Genomic DNA, 13,623 nt, shown 5'->3' on the forward strand with positions numbered 1-13,623 from the left:
TGGCCACTATGGAAGTAGCTCTCTTGCATTCCATATAGAAAATTTTCTTGAAGTCACAATGTGGTCTTTGAATGACTTCTGACCTTTCATTATATGAAATTCTGAAAGAGCAGAATTCTGTAACGGTGTAACTGGGTAGCTTGCATTTGACTGTAAGAGTGGGAAAGATAAGATAATGCAAATTCCCGCGTACTATAAAATTTTATAAGATCTCAGGGTAAACTCAGACAAGAAATAAAATCATTTTTTTGTGAACTTAGAAGGTCTTCTTAAGACTTTTACAACACAGCAATTACCAAATAATGAGTTAAATTTACAGTAGTTAATTAGCATAGCAATGAATTACAATATACTTGATTTGATATAAGGATAGCAAGAAAAATAAATGCAGTGATGCACGTCCTTGTAATAGCTTAAACCAGAAATGCTTTCAAAAGTAATTAAAATATGTATTAAAAGATATATATATTTTTTTTCCCTACAAAATATTCTTTCTTATTTGTAGTAAGGTTTAGCACATTTCAAATTTGATTTCCAAACACTACTGTTTCCTGATGTTGCTTTGCATGAACCTCATCTGGCCCACTGATGATGGATCACTACAGCTGACCTAGCTGACAGCCTTTTTAAGATTTGATTCTTATGTTCTGTTTTAGACATTCACTTAAGGAAAAAAAGAATGATGACATAGAAATGCCTAGGTTTGTGTTCACTTACTGTTAGGGAATTCCAAGGTTACCAGCTTGGAGGTAGATTGCTGCACTTTATTCACAAAATTAAATGAAATTATTCCTTCTTCTTTCCTCTACAGTTTTATTTAGATGATAGACTCTTAAGGCTCTATGAAACACCCTGCCTCCTCATCATTATAGTAGTAAAAGTAACGTTATTTTCCAAAAAGAAATATTCACAACTTGCTCTAAAACTGACCAATGCCCCATACTTTTATCTTTGAATTAAAGGACAAGGCTTTGGCAAAAATGTTATTGTTACCATCTGGTTATATTTCATGAATTTTCAGCCATCTGTTTTTGGCAAAGGCTCCCACAGCTTAGGTTGCACTGCTGAGATGATAAAAGCTTCAGAATTGTATCCCAAATCTTTCCAGTTACATTGTCTTTTCGGAGTATCAGCAGGCTTCACAACTGACAGATGAATGTCAGTTCCTGTGATACCTCTTGTTTTAAGAGAAGTGCTACAATACATTTGAGAGCCACAAATTCCAAGTGACCCCCAAGAATGCTCACCTTCTGTAGGTGACTCAAAAGAAGGAACATAGTCATAGCCATGTCTCTTACATTTGCACAGATGAATAAAATAAAAATTAAAATAATATTTTGGAAATGCTGATTAAGCGTACCTCACCAGTGCAGTCAACCTATGGGGAGCAAATGACTCTACAAATAGCTATGGCTATTTAGGAATGTCTTGGTAGTTTGGGAACAGTTGATTGTCTTAATATATAACAGTACATGGTTTTTCAGTCTAGAACAAGTAATGATCAAGACTTTCTTGCTGCTAATGTCTTTTTCCTCTTCCTTTGCATCCCTTGTACCAACTGAAATGATTGGTACAAAGCTGGAGGCGGAACCAACAAACATCCCTTTATACAGGTTTTAGCAAAACTTATTCAGTCAGTTTACACTACATAAAACAGTTTTCTATCTTTGCAGAAAGGAAATTTGTCATGTCATTTAGTCCCTCTGGCTCCATGAAAGACAGTTCAGACTTGACTCCTAGAGGACAATCTATAACAGTGCTGTATTTTGTTTCTAAATATCTGTAGGAAGTCAACTTTTACCTGAGTCTTCCATCCTCTGCTGCAGCTCCTCCTGGTATAATCTTAGTAATGAATATCCCAGGATCATCCCCAATGTGTGGGTTATCTGTTCCTCCAGCAATACTGAACCCCAGGCCAGAATTCCCCTGAAAAAAAGTAAAGAAAGTACATCACCAAATGTACTAGATTTCTACAGAACTTATTTGTGTGATTAACTAAGTGTTCTGTTTCATTTAAAGAAAGCATTTTATTTGGCATCATCATACTTTCAGGTGGATGACTCAGCCAGAAAAAATTGTCAGTTAAAGAACAGAGGCTGCAAAAATAAAGAACTCCCAGAGTTAATGGCAGAGATAATGGATGCTCCTACAGAAACAGGATTTGACCTAAATTTGTTTTCAAACAGTCACCTAAATTAGCCTCTGAACTCCAATATGAATTTATCCAAGTCAGTGAAAGCTGGAAGCTAAAAACATTTTAGAGCTCTAAAAAGACTTTTTAAAAGCCCTACGTTTATAAACAGAAGCAGTGAGTAATTTTTAGCTTTTATTTATTATTTATTTATTTATTGTAGAAAATAGATCATTGTTCAGATTCACATGCATTAAAAAAAAAAAACAAACAAACACAAAAAACCACAAAACCAAACAAGATTAACCAAAACAAAATGAAACAGTGTTTCATTCCATTGATTTACTACAACGAAATTTTTGAAATATTCATTTTACAGGATCACAGAATCACAGAATTATCAAGGTTGGAAAAGACCTAGAAGATCATCTAGTCCAGCCATTACCAATACTTCCCAGCTAAATCATATCCCTCAACACAACATCCAAACGTTTCTTGAACACCCCTATGGTCGGCAACTCCACCACCTCCCTGGGCAGTGCATTCCAATGCCTGACCACTCTTTCCGAGCAGTAATATTTCCTAATGTCCAGCCTGAATCTCCCCTGGCACAACTTGGAAAAAAAAAAGGTCTACTCAATAGTTCTACATACTGCTACCACTATTTATGACAGTATAATGAGTCATAAATAGCCATGAATTCATATACGTACACTTACGAATGCAGTCACTGTTTATCACATAATTGTAACCAGCAATTCTAACCCATTTTTGGTAATATATATTAATTACTACATTTTTCAATGTAAATTAAGATTGATCAGATACTTTCTTTTGTGATACAATAATAAATTCAATGCAATATTGCATCATTGTAGTCTCCATCATCTGAAGGCATTCTTACAATTATGTATGTAGCTTATCATAGTGTTACAATAGTACTGATATTGCCTAATTTTCACTGCAGTAGATGAAATATGTCCAGGACAGTAAAAATTTGCTGCTATTGTTATTGTTTTTTCCCCGTTATTTCATTCAGCATCTCAGATACTTGAAGATATTTTTCTTCACTGCTGTTACTGGGACAAGTATCTGGTTCAGTCCTAATGAGAACAATAGCTAATAAAAGTAGCACCTCTCTTGTAAGAGGCAAGAAAACTAAGGAAAAGTAGCAACAACTCTTATTTCTGTCTTCTGAAACTCTACTTCAATTAGTAGGTCAGGCCTGTGTGCAAAACTTCACATATTTCCTGTACACAACTGTATCAAAGTCACAATTTTGTTATCAGTATTCTGTGTTCACAAGCAATGCAGTTCTTATACTCGAGAGACATCCATGCAATCTGTTATCAGCTTATAACTGTGAATAAATTTTCAGAACAAAACTAATTTACAATGCAAGAAGAAGGATTCAGAACTACACATATCTTAATGTTGCTCAGATAGCTATGTGAAAAACAGAACACTGTGTATCTATATAATACCTATATATGAATACATAACGTTATGCACATATTTTCTGTAGGGTTAATAAACATCTCCAGGCCAGCATTACAAATCTTTAATTTAATATCACTTTCATCATTAGGATCATCTCAGACTCAGGTTATTTTCCCAGTATTTTAAAACATATCTAATTATACAGTGCACTCAACACCACTTTGCACTCTAAAAATATGATAAGAATATTTTCCTGTAAGCTCTTCTATTTTCCATCTTATTAATGGGGGTAATCTTCCAACATATAAGAATGAAAAAGTGTATACATATACTCACTTCAGGAACCCTGGAATAAATACCTTAAAAAAAAAAAAAAAAAAAAAAAAAGGCTAAAAAAAATTATAATCAAGGACAAATTTCTAGAAGGTTTATTAAAAGCAGGGATTTGGTAAAACTGCTATAGACTTCTCAGGAGAATCAATGGTAGCCCTTGACATTCATCCACAAATGTACATCTGCTATATTACAAAACTATTCTCATTCTGCCTGTTAGGAATAACTTTTTAAAAGAGAAGGGCAGAAATTCTCACTGGCATTATGTATCCAGAAAATTTCAAGTAATTATTCAGGCTGCAGTTCTTGACTTGATCAACAGGATATACAGGCTCTCACACAGTAGTTAGCTCAGCAGCTAGGTATATCCCTGCAAGGCTTTTCTGCACCAGAATGTGAATTGCTAAAATTAAGAGCATTTACACTTTGGGTTCTTCCATTATAGGTCTTAAGGGTCTGCACTGGCTTCATAGACAAAATCTTCTTTCTTTGCACTTTAGTTCATGGTCAACAAGGGTAGGAACATTGGTTCCTACAGTGGTTGCCATCACTCCTACTTAACTGCACTTTTAGGTGCCTTGGGTTGAAAAATATTGTAATATGAACATAATGGTTAAAATCTATCATACTGTAGTTCTGAGTACTGATATTCAGGTCCCTTCCTTCCCCTCATTACTCTGTCTTCTTAGTGAACAGCCTCATCAGCATATGGCTATTATATTAGAAACTCATTGAGTTAATGAGCTGTAACTCCAAGTATCAATTAAGTCTACTAGCACTAGCATGACAGTTCCTGAGTCTTTCTGCAAGACTTAGCTCCTATCCCTTACTTTTTGCATCAGCCCTGTCCCCATCCTAGATTTTTTTTTCTTTTTTCTTTATCTTCACAATTTCCAAGCCTTTTATTCATGTATCTCCATCTCCCAGACATTTTGTGCTTACCTTTGAAAATAACTGCAGTCATTCAGCCCCAAACAGCTGAACCATCACTTAACCACAGCATTTTCCACAGTGATACGTTCACGCTTTCTCTCACGCTGGCTCTCATGGTTGGGAGTGGTTCCCCATAAATATCTGTCATGTTAATTCAGTGTCCTACTTCTGTTCCAAGCATTACTTTTCTTGAATGCTTACAAAGCAAGTTAACAGTGAACTCAAAGGCTCAGTGATGATGCACATGAATGGTTTAATAATAACTAACAACATATGATACAGAAGAAAGAGGTATAAATCAATGGAAGTCTTCCTCATATGTGCTACTCCACTGGTATTCCTTAACTTAGATTCACATTTAACCAAAGCTTGCCTGCTTTTGTTGCAACTCTTTGATGGAAGAGTTTTACTCCCAAATACTATGACATATGTACAGGCCAAAAAAATCTAAGTCTCAAGCAGATATACTAACTTCAGTGACATTGCTCATACTTCATTATTCATATACCTGTTTTTCCAGATCGAAATCACTTTATGTTCAATTTATGTTACAGGTGAATTCTCTCCTGACGTAAATATTCCCATCCCTTTGTTAAATTTTTGATTACTGTTCTAGCTTGTGACTAGAATGGGAAGGCTTGCAAAAATTACTTCACAATAGATGTATGTCTGTTTGTTTGTTGTTTTTTTTTAAATATAATTTTCAGTTCAGTTTCTCACTGTCATGACACTCACCAGCTTCCACAGCCTTGCAAAAGGTAGGACGAAGTCCAACATGCCAAGTTTGGCTCAAATCAATAACACTGCCTTAGAATCTTGGCTTTTCACTCAGTTCAGCTTTCCTTCTTAAACACAGAAACATTGATAAAACAACCCAATCAAAATAGTCTCTCTCAGCCCAGTCCCAGAGGCCTCTTTCTTATTCTCATCTGAAGGGAAAATCAATTCTTCTTAAGGTTTCCTGCACAAGCCTGCCTTATTTATGCCTTTCTCATTCTGGGCTTTCCTCCTCCACAAGGATCACTCGAGCTGTTTATAGCTCAGCCTGAGAAAGAAAAAGCCTGGCCACTATTCTCCTGATCCTGGAGGGGCAGACCACCTCTAACATAGGTACAGCATCACTTCAGACTTATGCTGTACCTCCTGCCAACACTGAAAAGAGACACTTAGGGTCAGAATGAGATGATGGATGATTCACACACCAGGGGAAAAAAAAAACAACAAAACTTGCATGTTCTGGCCAGTTTGAATCTCTTCCCCCAAGACTTGTTAAACTGCCAGCATAAAGATCACAAAAATAAAATGAGAATTCCCAGCAGGCAGTGGTTTTGGATAGCCATTAGACCAATCTTTCTTCTTACTTAGCCTTCATCTTGAGCTCCTCTCCTTAGATACACCACTGTGAGCAGCCATATAGCAGGCTGCATCTTTATAGTTTGCAGCATTTCAATTTAGTCACAGAGTAATCCTTAAATGTGCTCCACATTGACTTAGAGTTCAAACAGGCTTCAGTCAACACTGAGAATGTATGAAGTTTTTTTTTTTTTTTTCCCATGGTATTACGGCTCTTCATGGATGACAGCTTTCTGCACATGAACTCCTCCTTCTTCCGTCTCTCTCTCTTTTTTTTTTTTTTTCTTTTTCCCATCTTTAACCTTACAGCAGAGTTTGATCACAAAATATATAAAACTATTCAATCTTTACACAGAAATTAAATCAGAAGTGTACAAAAACAGAGTTGTTTCCCGCATAAAGGTCAAGTATTTTGTGTTGTGCAACACTCAACAGGCATACCACAATTGTATAGTTTTGTTTGTTAGTTTGTTTGTTTTCATAGAATCATAGAATCACCAAGTTTGGAAAAGACCTAAAAGATCATCCAGTCCAACCGTTCACTTATTACCAATAGCTCCCACTAAACCATGTCCCTCAACACAACATCCAGTCGTTTCATGGATTTTTTCATTTTTGGACCTTTTCAGTATAATCAGTAATATGACAGCAGAACACGATTTTTGTCATTATCTTAGGAGACTCTTTTTGAATGATTTAATTACTTCATTGCTCCTGAAAGAATTTCTGGTACTGTTTTTAAGTGACATGATTTTGAAGCACTTTGACATTTAAGTTAGAAAAATAGCAGACTCGAGGTACACAGTAATTCCTTAACTATTGCTGCAACCTCATCCTATAATGACAACATAACAAGAAGCCTGTTTCATTGAGTTTAATATAGAGCAAGGTACTGCATTACTTAGAATCGTTTCCAGAGGCTGAGAGCTGTTTCATATTATAAGATACTCCCACAGCCTCTATTCCTGAAATGATTATTGTGTTGGTATTATTGTTATTATTGTTTTTATTTTTACTTACAAGTGTAAGGGAGTCATTTGCTTAGCCAATGATAGAATCAGAGAATTATTAAGCTGGGAAAAGACCTCTGAGATCATTCAGTCGAACCATCAACCCATCCCCAACATGCCTACTAACCCATGTCCCTCAGTGCCACATATCCATGGTTTTTGAACATCTACAGGGACAGTGACTCCACCATCCCCGTGGGGAGCCTGTTCTCATGCATTATAACACTTTCTGAGAGGAAATTTTTTCTGATATCCAACCTGGACCTCCCCTGACACAATTTAAGGCCATTCCCGCTCATCCTACTGGGAGAAGAGGCAAACTCCCCACCTCACCACAACCTACTTTCAGGTACTGGTGGAGAGAAAAAAGGTGCCCCCTGAGCTTCTCATTCTGCAAACTGAACAATCCCAGTTCCTTCAGCCACTCCCTGTAAGACTCATGCTCCAAACCTTTCAGAGGTTTGCTGTCCTTCTCTGGACAAACTCTAGAGCCTCAGTATCTTTCTTGTAGTGAGATGCCTGAAACTAAATACTGAACTTAATGTGAGGCCTCACCAGTGCTGAGTACAAAGGGGATTAAGGAATATAAGACAGTATTAATAAATCTGTAATGCCCTGAATTATGTAAATAGCAAATAAATATAAAATAATAAACAACAATATGTAAATTAAAGTCTTGACAAAAGTCAAACCTGCAAAGCTTTCCACTGATGTAAATGGGAGTCTTTGCCAAGTAAGGACGTTAAGCCCTTATGATTTTTTCCCTCTTCACAGCAAGCTTAAGTCCAAACATAGCATCAAAGAAATGTATAATGACTCTTCCATTAGGCTTTGAGAACTACAGCTTATCAGCAAAAAAGAAAATACAGAAGCTGAGTGGTGAAAGCCCCTAGTTTATGCATAAAGTATACAATCCATTCATGAGACCATGTAAGGTGAATCAAAACAGTTGACACTTGCTGCCTTTGTCAGCTTACACTTATTGCTGTTTTTATGTGGGAAGTCTTATACCTCGGAGAAGAAAAATGAAGGGTAAGGACACCAGTAATATGTATCTGCAGAGGGCTCGAAACTAGTGAATGAAAGTAATTAGGCAAAAAGTTGCTATTTAGATAATAAATAACCAAATCTGTGATATGTATTCAGCTACTTTGTTATTTGGTACACCTCAAAAAGTTGTGTTTAACAGTCAGTAGGAATCCTTAATCATTTTAAAGGCATCAACAATCCACATGTTCAGTAAATCCTTTCCTTTCTTTATTATAACCAGAGCTGTTTTTCTCACTCATGCATAATTTCAAAGCACTTTACAACAAACATGATCTATGTCCTCTGAAGTCAGTGTAGGTCAGTGTAGATTTAGTATGCATTTCACTGAATTTCAGAGCTTGACATACATGTGTCAAAATCCTAAAGCTTTTCAGCTTTCATTGCTGAATAAATTCATTCAAGGCACCTTCTCACTCCGTGTAAGTACTGCACACTTTTCTGACAGTGATTTTGGCTTATCTTTATTAAAAGGGTGCACTGTTTTGTTTTTTGTTTGTTTGTTTGTTTGTTTTTTCTTTTTCAAACAAGTAGAATTTCTGTAAGAAAATGATAATTCACAAGGTGCTGTTGAGTGTATTTCTGATGGTGCAAAAACATGTCCCTCGCTTGCACTATGAAACATAATCTGAGACTAATAATTTGAAATTTGACTTTTTAATACATTTTAATAGTTTTTTGTTTCACTTTGTACTCATTTTTAATTTTTATGCTTCTAGGTTTCTACTGAAGTGGAATCATATTTCTGAATCCTTCCTATAAAAATAAGTTAGGGACTTAGTGCTTGCTTTCTACAGCTACAAAAAACAATTTGGCTGGAATACTCAGAAAAATTTTACTGTGTCCAAAATTTATCCCTCATAGAGTACATTTTTAATATCAACAGTTGTAAAAATAATAGTACACGAGTCCTGGCTAGGACTGCTGCCAGATTTGGCTCTGCTTAGGGCTCTTCCATTGGAGTACTTCACTCTTCTTTTATGAGGTCAGGTTTCTTTCAGTACTACTGAACAACATGAGCAGGTGAAAGCTGAGAATGAGTCAGCCTTAGAAAACTCTGGGGAAAAGAGTCTCATGGCAAGAGATAGGAAAAAAAAAACAAAAAACAAACAAACAAACAAACAAACATAAAAAAAAAAACAACAAAACACACACAGACACAAAAAACCAAACCAAACCAAACCAAAAAAAAACCCAAACCTACCTAAGAACCATGAGGCAAGTAGAGATCATATTGATTGTATTAGTCAATTTAACTGATCTCTTGAAAAGAGATAAATGATTGAAAACTTGTGATAGTTGTGATAGATATGTGGCAAGAGTAGATGTTGCCCTGAAACAGACCTTGATACACTTTTGCTTTTTCTCTGTAGGTCAGAGGACAAGTTTATTTAGTGCAGTACTTAAGATGGTCATATGGAGTAACTTCCACTAAATACATCACGTCTAAGAAAATGATCCTCTTAGGTTACTGAAAACAGGGAGTGCTAACTACCCTTGTAGGTGTTGTTCAATAATACTGTTCTTCACAAACTACTTCTCAACTGATAAACACAACTTTCCTTCATACATCTGACAGTGCAGTGATACAGGATTTTCTCTATCACTCAGCCATAAGTGAAACAGCGCATATGTTGTGGGAGCGTTCCACCCATCAGTCAGCAGTGCCCAGTTCAACAGCAGAAAGACACAATGCAAATAACAGCTTAACAAGTTAACGTTTCATCCCACTGGAAAGAACAGGTGATTTTCTAATATGCAAAACACTTCTATCTATTAATGAATTTTGAGAGAAAGAGCTCGTGAAGCACTCCTACGCAAGGCTCTAGGGTTTTTGAGACAAGACAGAACTCTGCTTTGCACTTCTCTCACAATCTGTCATTTATACTAGCATCATTTTAGTATTCTGCTATGTTCCACATTGTTTTTATAGACTGTGGTACATGCCAAATTACCAAACTATTTCCAATATACAGTATGTGATTGTATGGTCATCTCCCACACTAAAACTCAGTCCTTCTAATCCTGCAAAACTCTGGGCAGTGTGATGGGAAAATGAGGCCCTAAATGATTCCACCAACATTTTCAGTATTTGCACGTGCCACCCAATAATGTACTTTTATTCTACTCTTTTCCCCAGAGCTCAGGTTTCAAAAGCCCAAACATCAAAGCCATGTTTCTGTCTCATTCAGAGAACAGGAACATTTGCATATTTATCAGAATGCTGCTGAACTTTTTTGTACTTTCAAATCTACTCAAGAGTAACATAATTCATGAAATTCTCACTTCTCCCACATATGCTGGCACACTCCCCAGAGTGAGACTTTTGAGACTCCAGTTGTATTATGCTCCATATGGTACAGATTTCCAGCCCTCACAGAACCATTTGTTGTTTTCAAGCCCCTTATCAGGGTCAGCACATTCATTACAAAACCACAACACACACGACTACAACTGCACCCTGTGCTTACTCTCACTTGTTCTCTGCAGAGGGATATTGTTCTCTCTGCAATGCCTGGATGAAGTACAGCTTTCAGAAGGATGAGTTTTTAAAAAAGAACCAAAGTTTTTGTTTGTTTGTTTGTTTGTTTGTTTTTGTTTTTGTTTTCCCCATAATAGACATGAAATCTACAGCAATGTAGAACAGCAAATCTAGACAAAGAATAAAACCACTACCAAAGTACAACAGTCTCCTGGGAAAACAAACAAACAAACAAAAAAACTAGTGCATCCTCTGCCATCCGTTAATGCATACAGGATAGATATGAATTCTCTTCAGTTTGTTTTTTCAAGACCTAACCATTTCCAACCTTCCTTTAAAGGGACATAATATGTATTTTTCCTTTTACCAAATGCAAAGCAAACAAAAACCTCCAAAGCCCAGAAACCAATAAATAAATAAGTTCTTTACAGAGAGAGTGGTGAGGTTCTGGAACACCTGCCCAGAGAGGTTGTGGATGCCCTGTCCCTGGAGGTGTTCAAGGCCATATTGGATGGGGCCCTGGGCAGCCTGGTCTAGTACTAAACTCTCAGCTTGGTGGCCTTGCATGCTGCAGAGGGATTGGAGCATGATGGTCCTTGAGGGCCCTTCCAATCCAATCCATTCTATGATAATTCTATGAAGACACTGTTATTTAAGGTCATTGCTATGATGAAGAATGTCACCACCTCTCTTCTGTATTTCTGCTAAGAGTACATTTATTACTTCTGAGCTGTGACAAATATACATGCCTACTTTTTTTCTTTGATACACTTCTTGTTCTACTTCAGAATTAGCTGTAGGGATAGTTTTTTCCCACTATCATGACCTTGCCTAATCGGTCTCACACAGAAGAGTAAGGCAGCATATGTCCTTTTTTATTTAGATACACACAATGAAAACAAATGTCACAGAAATCACAGTCTGATGACTAGATGAAGTCTGTGTGTGTGGGGGGGGAAATAAATACCCAAACACTTTCCACAAAACTCAGTTGTATTTTCTGTGGATGAGCAGAACTCTGCTCATGGGGAGAGAAAAGTTTCACTTCTCTTGAAACAATCTTTCTCTGTTTTATTGTGTCACTGCAGACTAGCACAAGACTTCTCATCAGCCAGACCCTGAGAGCTTTCTGAACTCCGAGGACTCCACAATCAAAACTGAAAAATATCAGATCAAGGAAAGGAAAGCACTTGCTGAGTGACAACAGTAACTAGAAACAGGGAAGGACTAAGAATAGAACTAACTGGAATTCAAAGAATTGCGAAACTCATGCAAGAGCCACAATGCTTTGAAAACTTTGCAATGATCATCACACAAGTTTTCACAATGCAATTATCTGCAAAAACTGAGGAAATTAAGAGATGTTTAAATGAGTACAGGTATATGACAGGGGTAGACAGACATGTTTGTATGAGAACAAAGGGAACAACAAAAAAAAAAGTACTTTACTGAATCTATGAAAACCAACCAAATGTTACCACATAATGGTAGCAATTAAAAGGAAATGAAGAAAACTCCTACAGAAAATGTCAGCCCATCTCTAAAGGAACTCTAATTCTGCTCTTATAACTCACTGCTATATAGAAAATTTAATAACTCCAGCCTGTGTGGAAACCCAACACTTTCCTTGCTTAAACAGTTCGTAGCTTGAAGTCTTTGTGTTGAAAAACTGTCTTGTGCCTATATGGATTTGCCTGCACAGATTGCTCCATTACTAAGGCATTGCTTTGTGAAGCATATAATGTAATTTGAGACACCTTTACTAGAGTTGCTGGAATGAGCCCAAGTTCTAAGCTACTGTGTAAGCTATCATCCTTTTCCATTTGATTGTCATATTCATCAATATGAAATGCGTATATACAGTTGTTCCCATCTTCTGATTTAATTGATTTAGCATATTTTAACATATAACAGCCCAAGGATTTCTTCAAATGAAATACATACATGGTTAATCATCTAATCTAAAATTCTGGAATGTTTACAACTGTTACAAGATTCGGATAGTATTTTTTATCCAACTTTTATGCAGTCCAGCATCAAAGGAAAAATAAATGAATGAGTAAATCTCTTAATTTTCTTCCTTATTCAAAATCTTGAACTTCAGGGCATAAAATCTGCAAGAAAAAGCAAATCTGTTAATGAACTAAAATGCCCTTAAGGCTTTGAAGTTCAAGCACAAATCCTAAAGGCAAATGACTGAGTAATCTTGCTATTGCATCATTTACATTACTATCACCACACTACTCTTCACACACCTTCCCTTATAATATAAATTAAAGCAAGCTTCTGAAAACAAACACACAAACAAAAAATCTTATTTTGAGTAACATTTAAGGTTTTTCTCTCTGGTCTCCTGATGCTCAATTATAAATTTAACTGAGAAGAAATACAAAGGAAGGGGTGTACTGGGTGACAGAGAAGCGTGTAGGATTGCTGTCACCTTGGGAGATGGTAAGGACTTGTCCTGGAGCTATTAGGGAGGGCTCCTCCAAGAAGGCAATGAGGCCAATAAATAAGGTGAAATGTCTCTCTACCAATGTGTGCAGCATGAAAAATAAACAGGAAGAGCTAGATACCAAAGCACAATTGGTTAAGTATGACCTAATTGCTATCACAGAAACATGGTGGGATGAATCCCATGATTGGAATAACCTGATTGAGGACTACAGGCTTTTCAGAAAGGATATACAGGGTAGGAGGGGTGGCAGAGTTGCCCTATATCGAGAGCTTGTGGGTAAAAATCAAGGATCGGTCTAGTGAAGCACATTCAGTGGTTGTGGTCTGCTGCATGTCACCTGATCAGGGGGAGCCTGTTGACGAAGCTTTCTTGCTTCAGCTGCAGGGGCGTTGCACTTGCAGATTCTTGTCCTTATGGGGGATTTCAACAACCCAGA

The 13,623-nt window shown here is 36.7% G+C and overlaps 1 protein-coding gene across 31 annotated transcripts in view; it reads right to left on the minus strand.

Annotated features, from left to right (window-relative positions):
• The window catches only part of DLG2 (discs large MAGUK scaffold protein 2), a 981,657-nt gene that overhangs the window by 327,395 nt on the left and 640,639 nt on the right, over nt 1–13,623 (minus strand). For all 31 annotated transcript variants that reach the window (XM_072326879.1, XM_072326883.1, XM_072326882.1 and 28 more), the window contains one exon: nt 1,802–1,926. In XM_072326879.1, the coding sequence (XP_072182980.1) occupies nt 1,802–1,926 (125 nt within the window). The remainder of the gene's footprint in view (nt 1–1,801; nt 1,927–13,623) is intronic.

Source organism: Excalfactoria chinensis, chromosome 1, assembly GCF_039878825.1.
Source record: "Excalfactoria chinensis isolate bCotChi1 chromosome 1, bCotChi1.hap2, whole genome shotgun sequence".
NCBI classification, from domain to species: Eukaryota; Metazoa; Chordata; class Aves; order Galliformes; family Phasianidae; genus Excalfactoria; species Excalfactoria chinensis.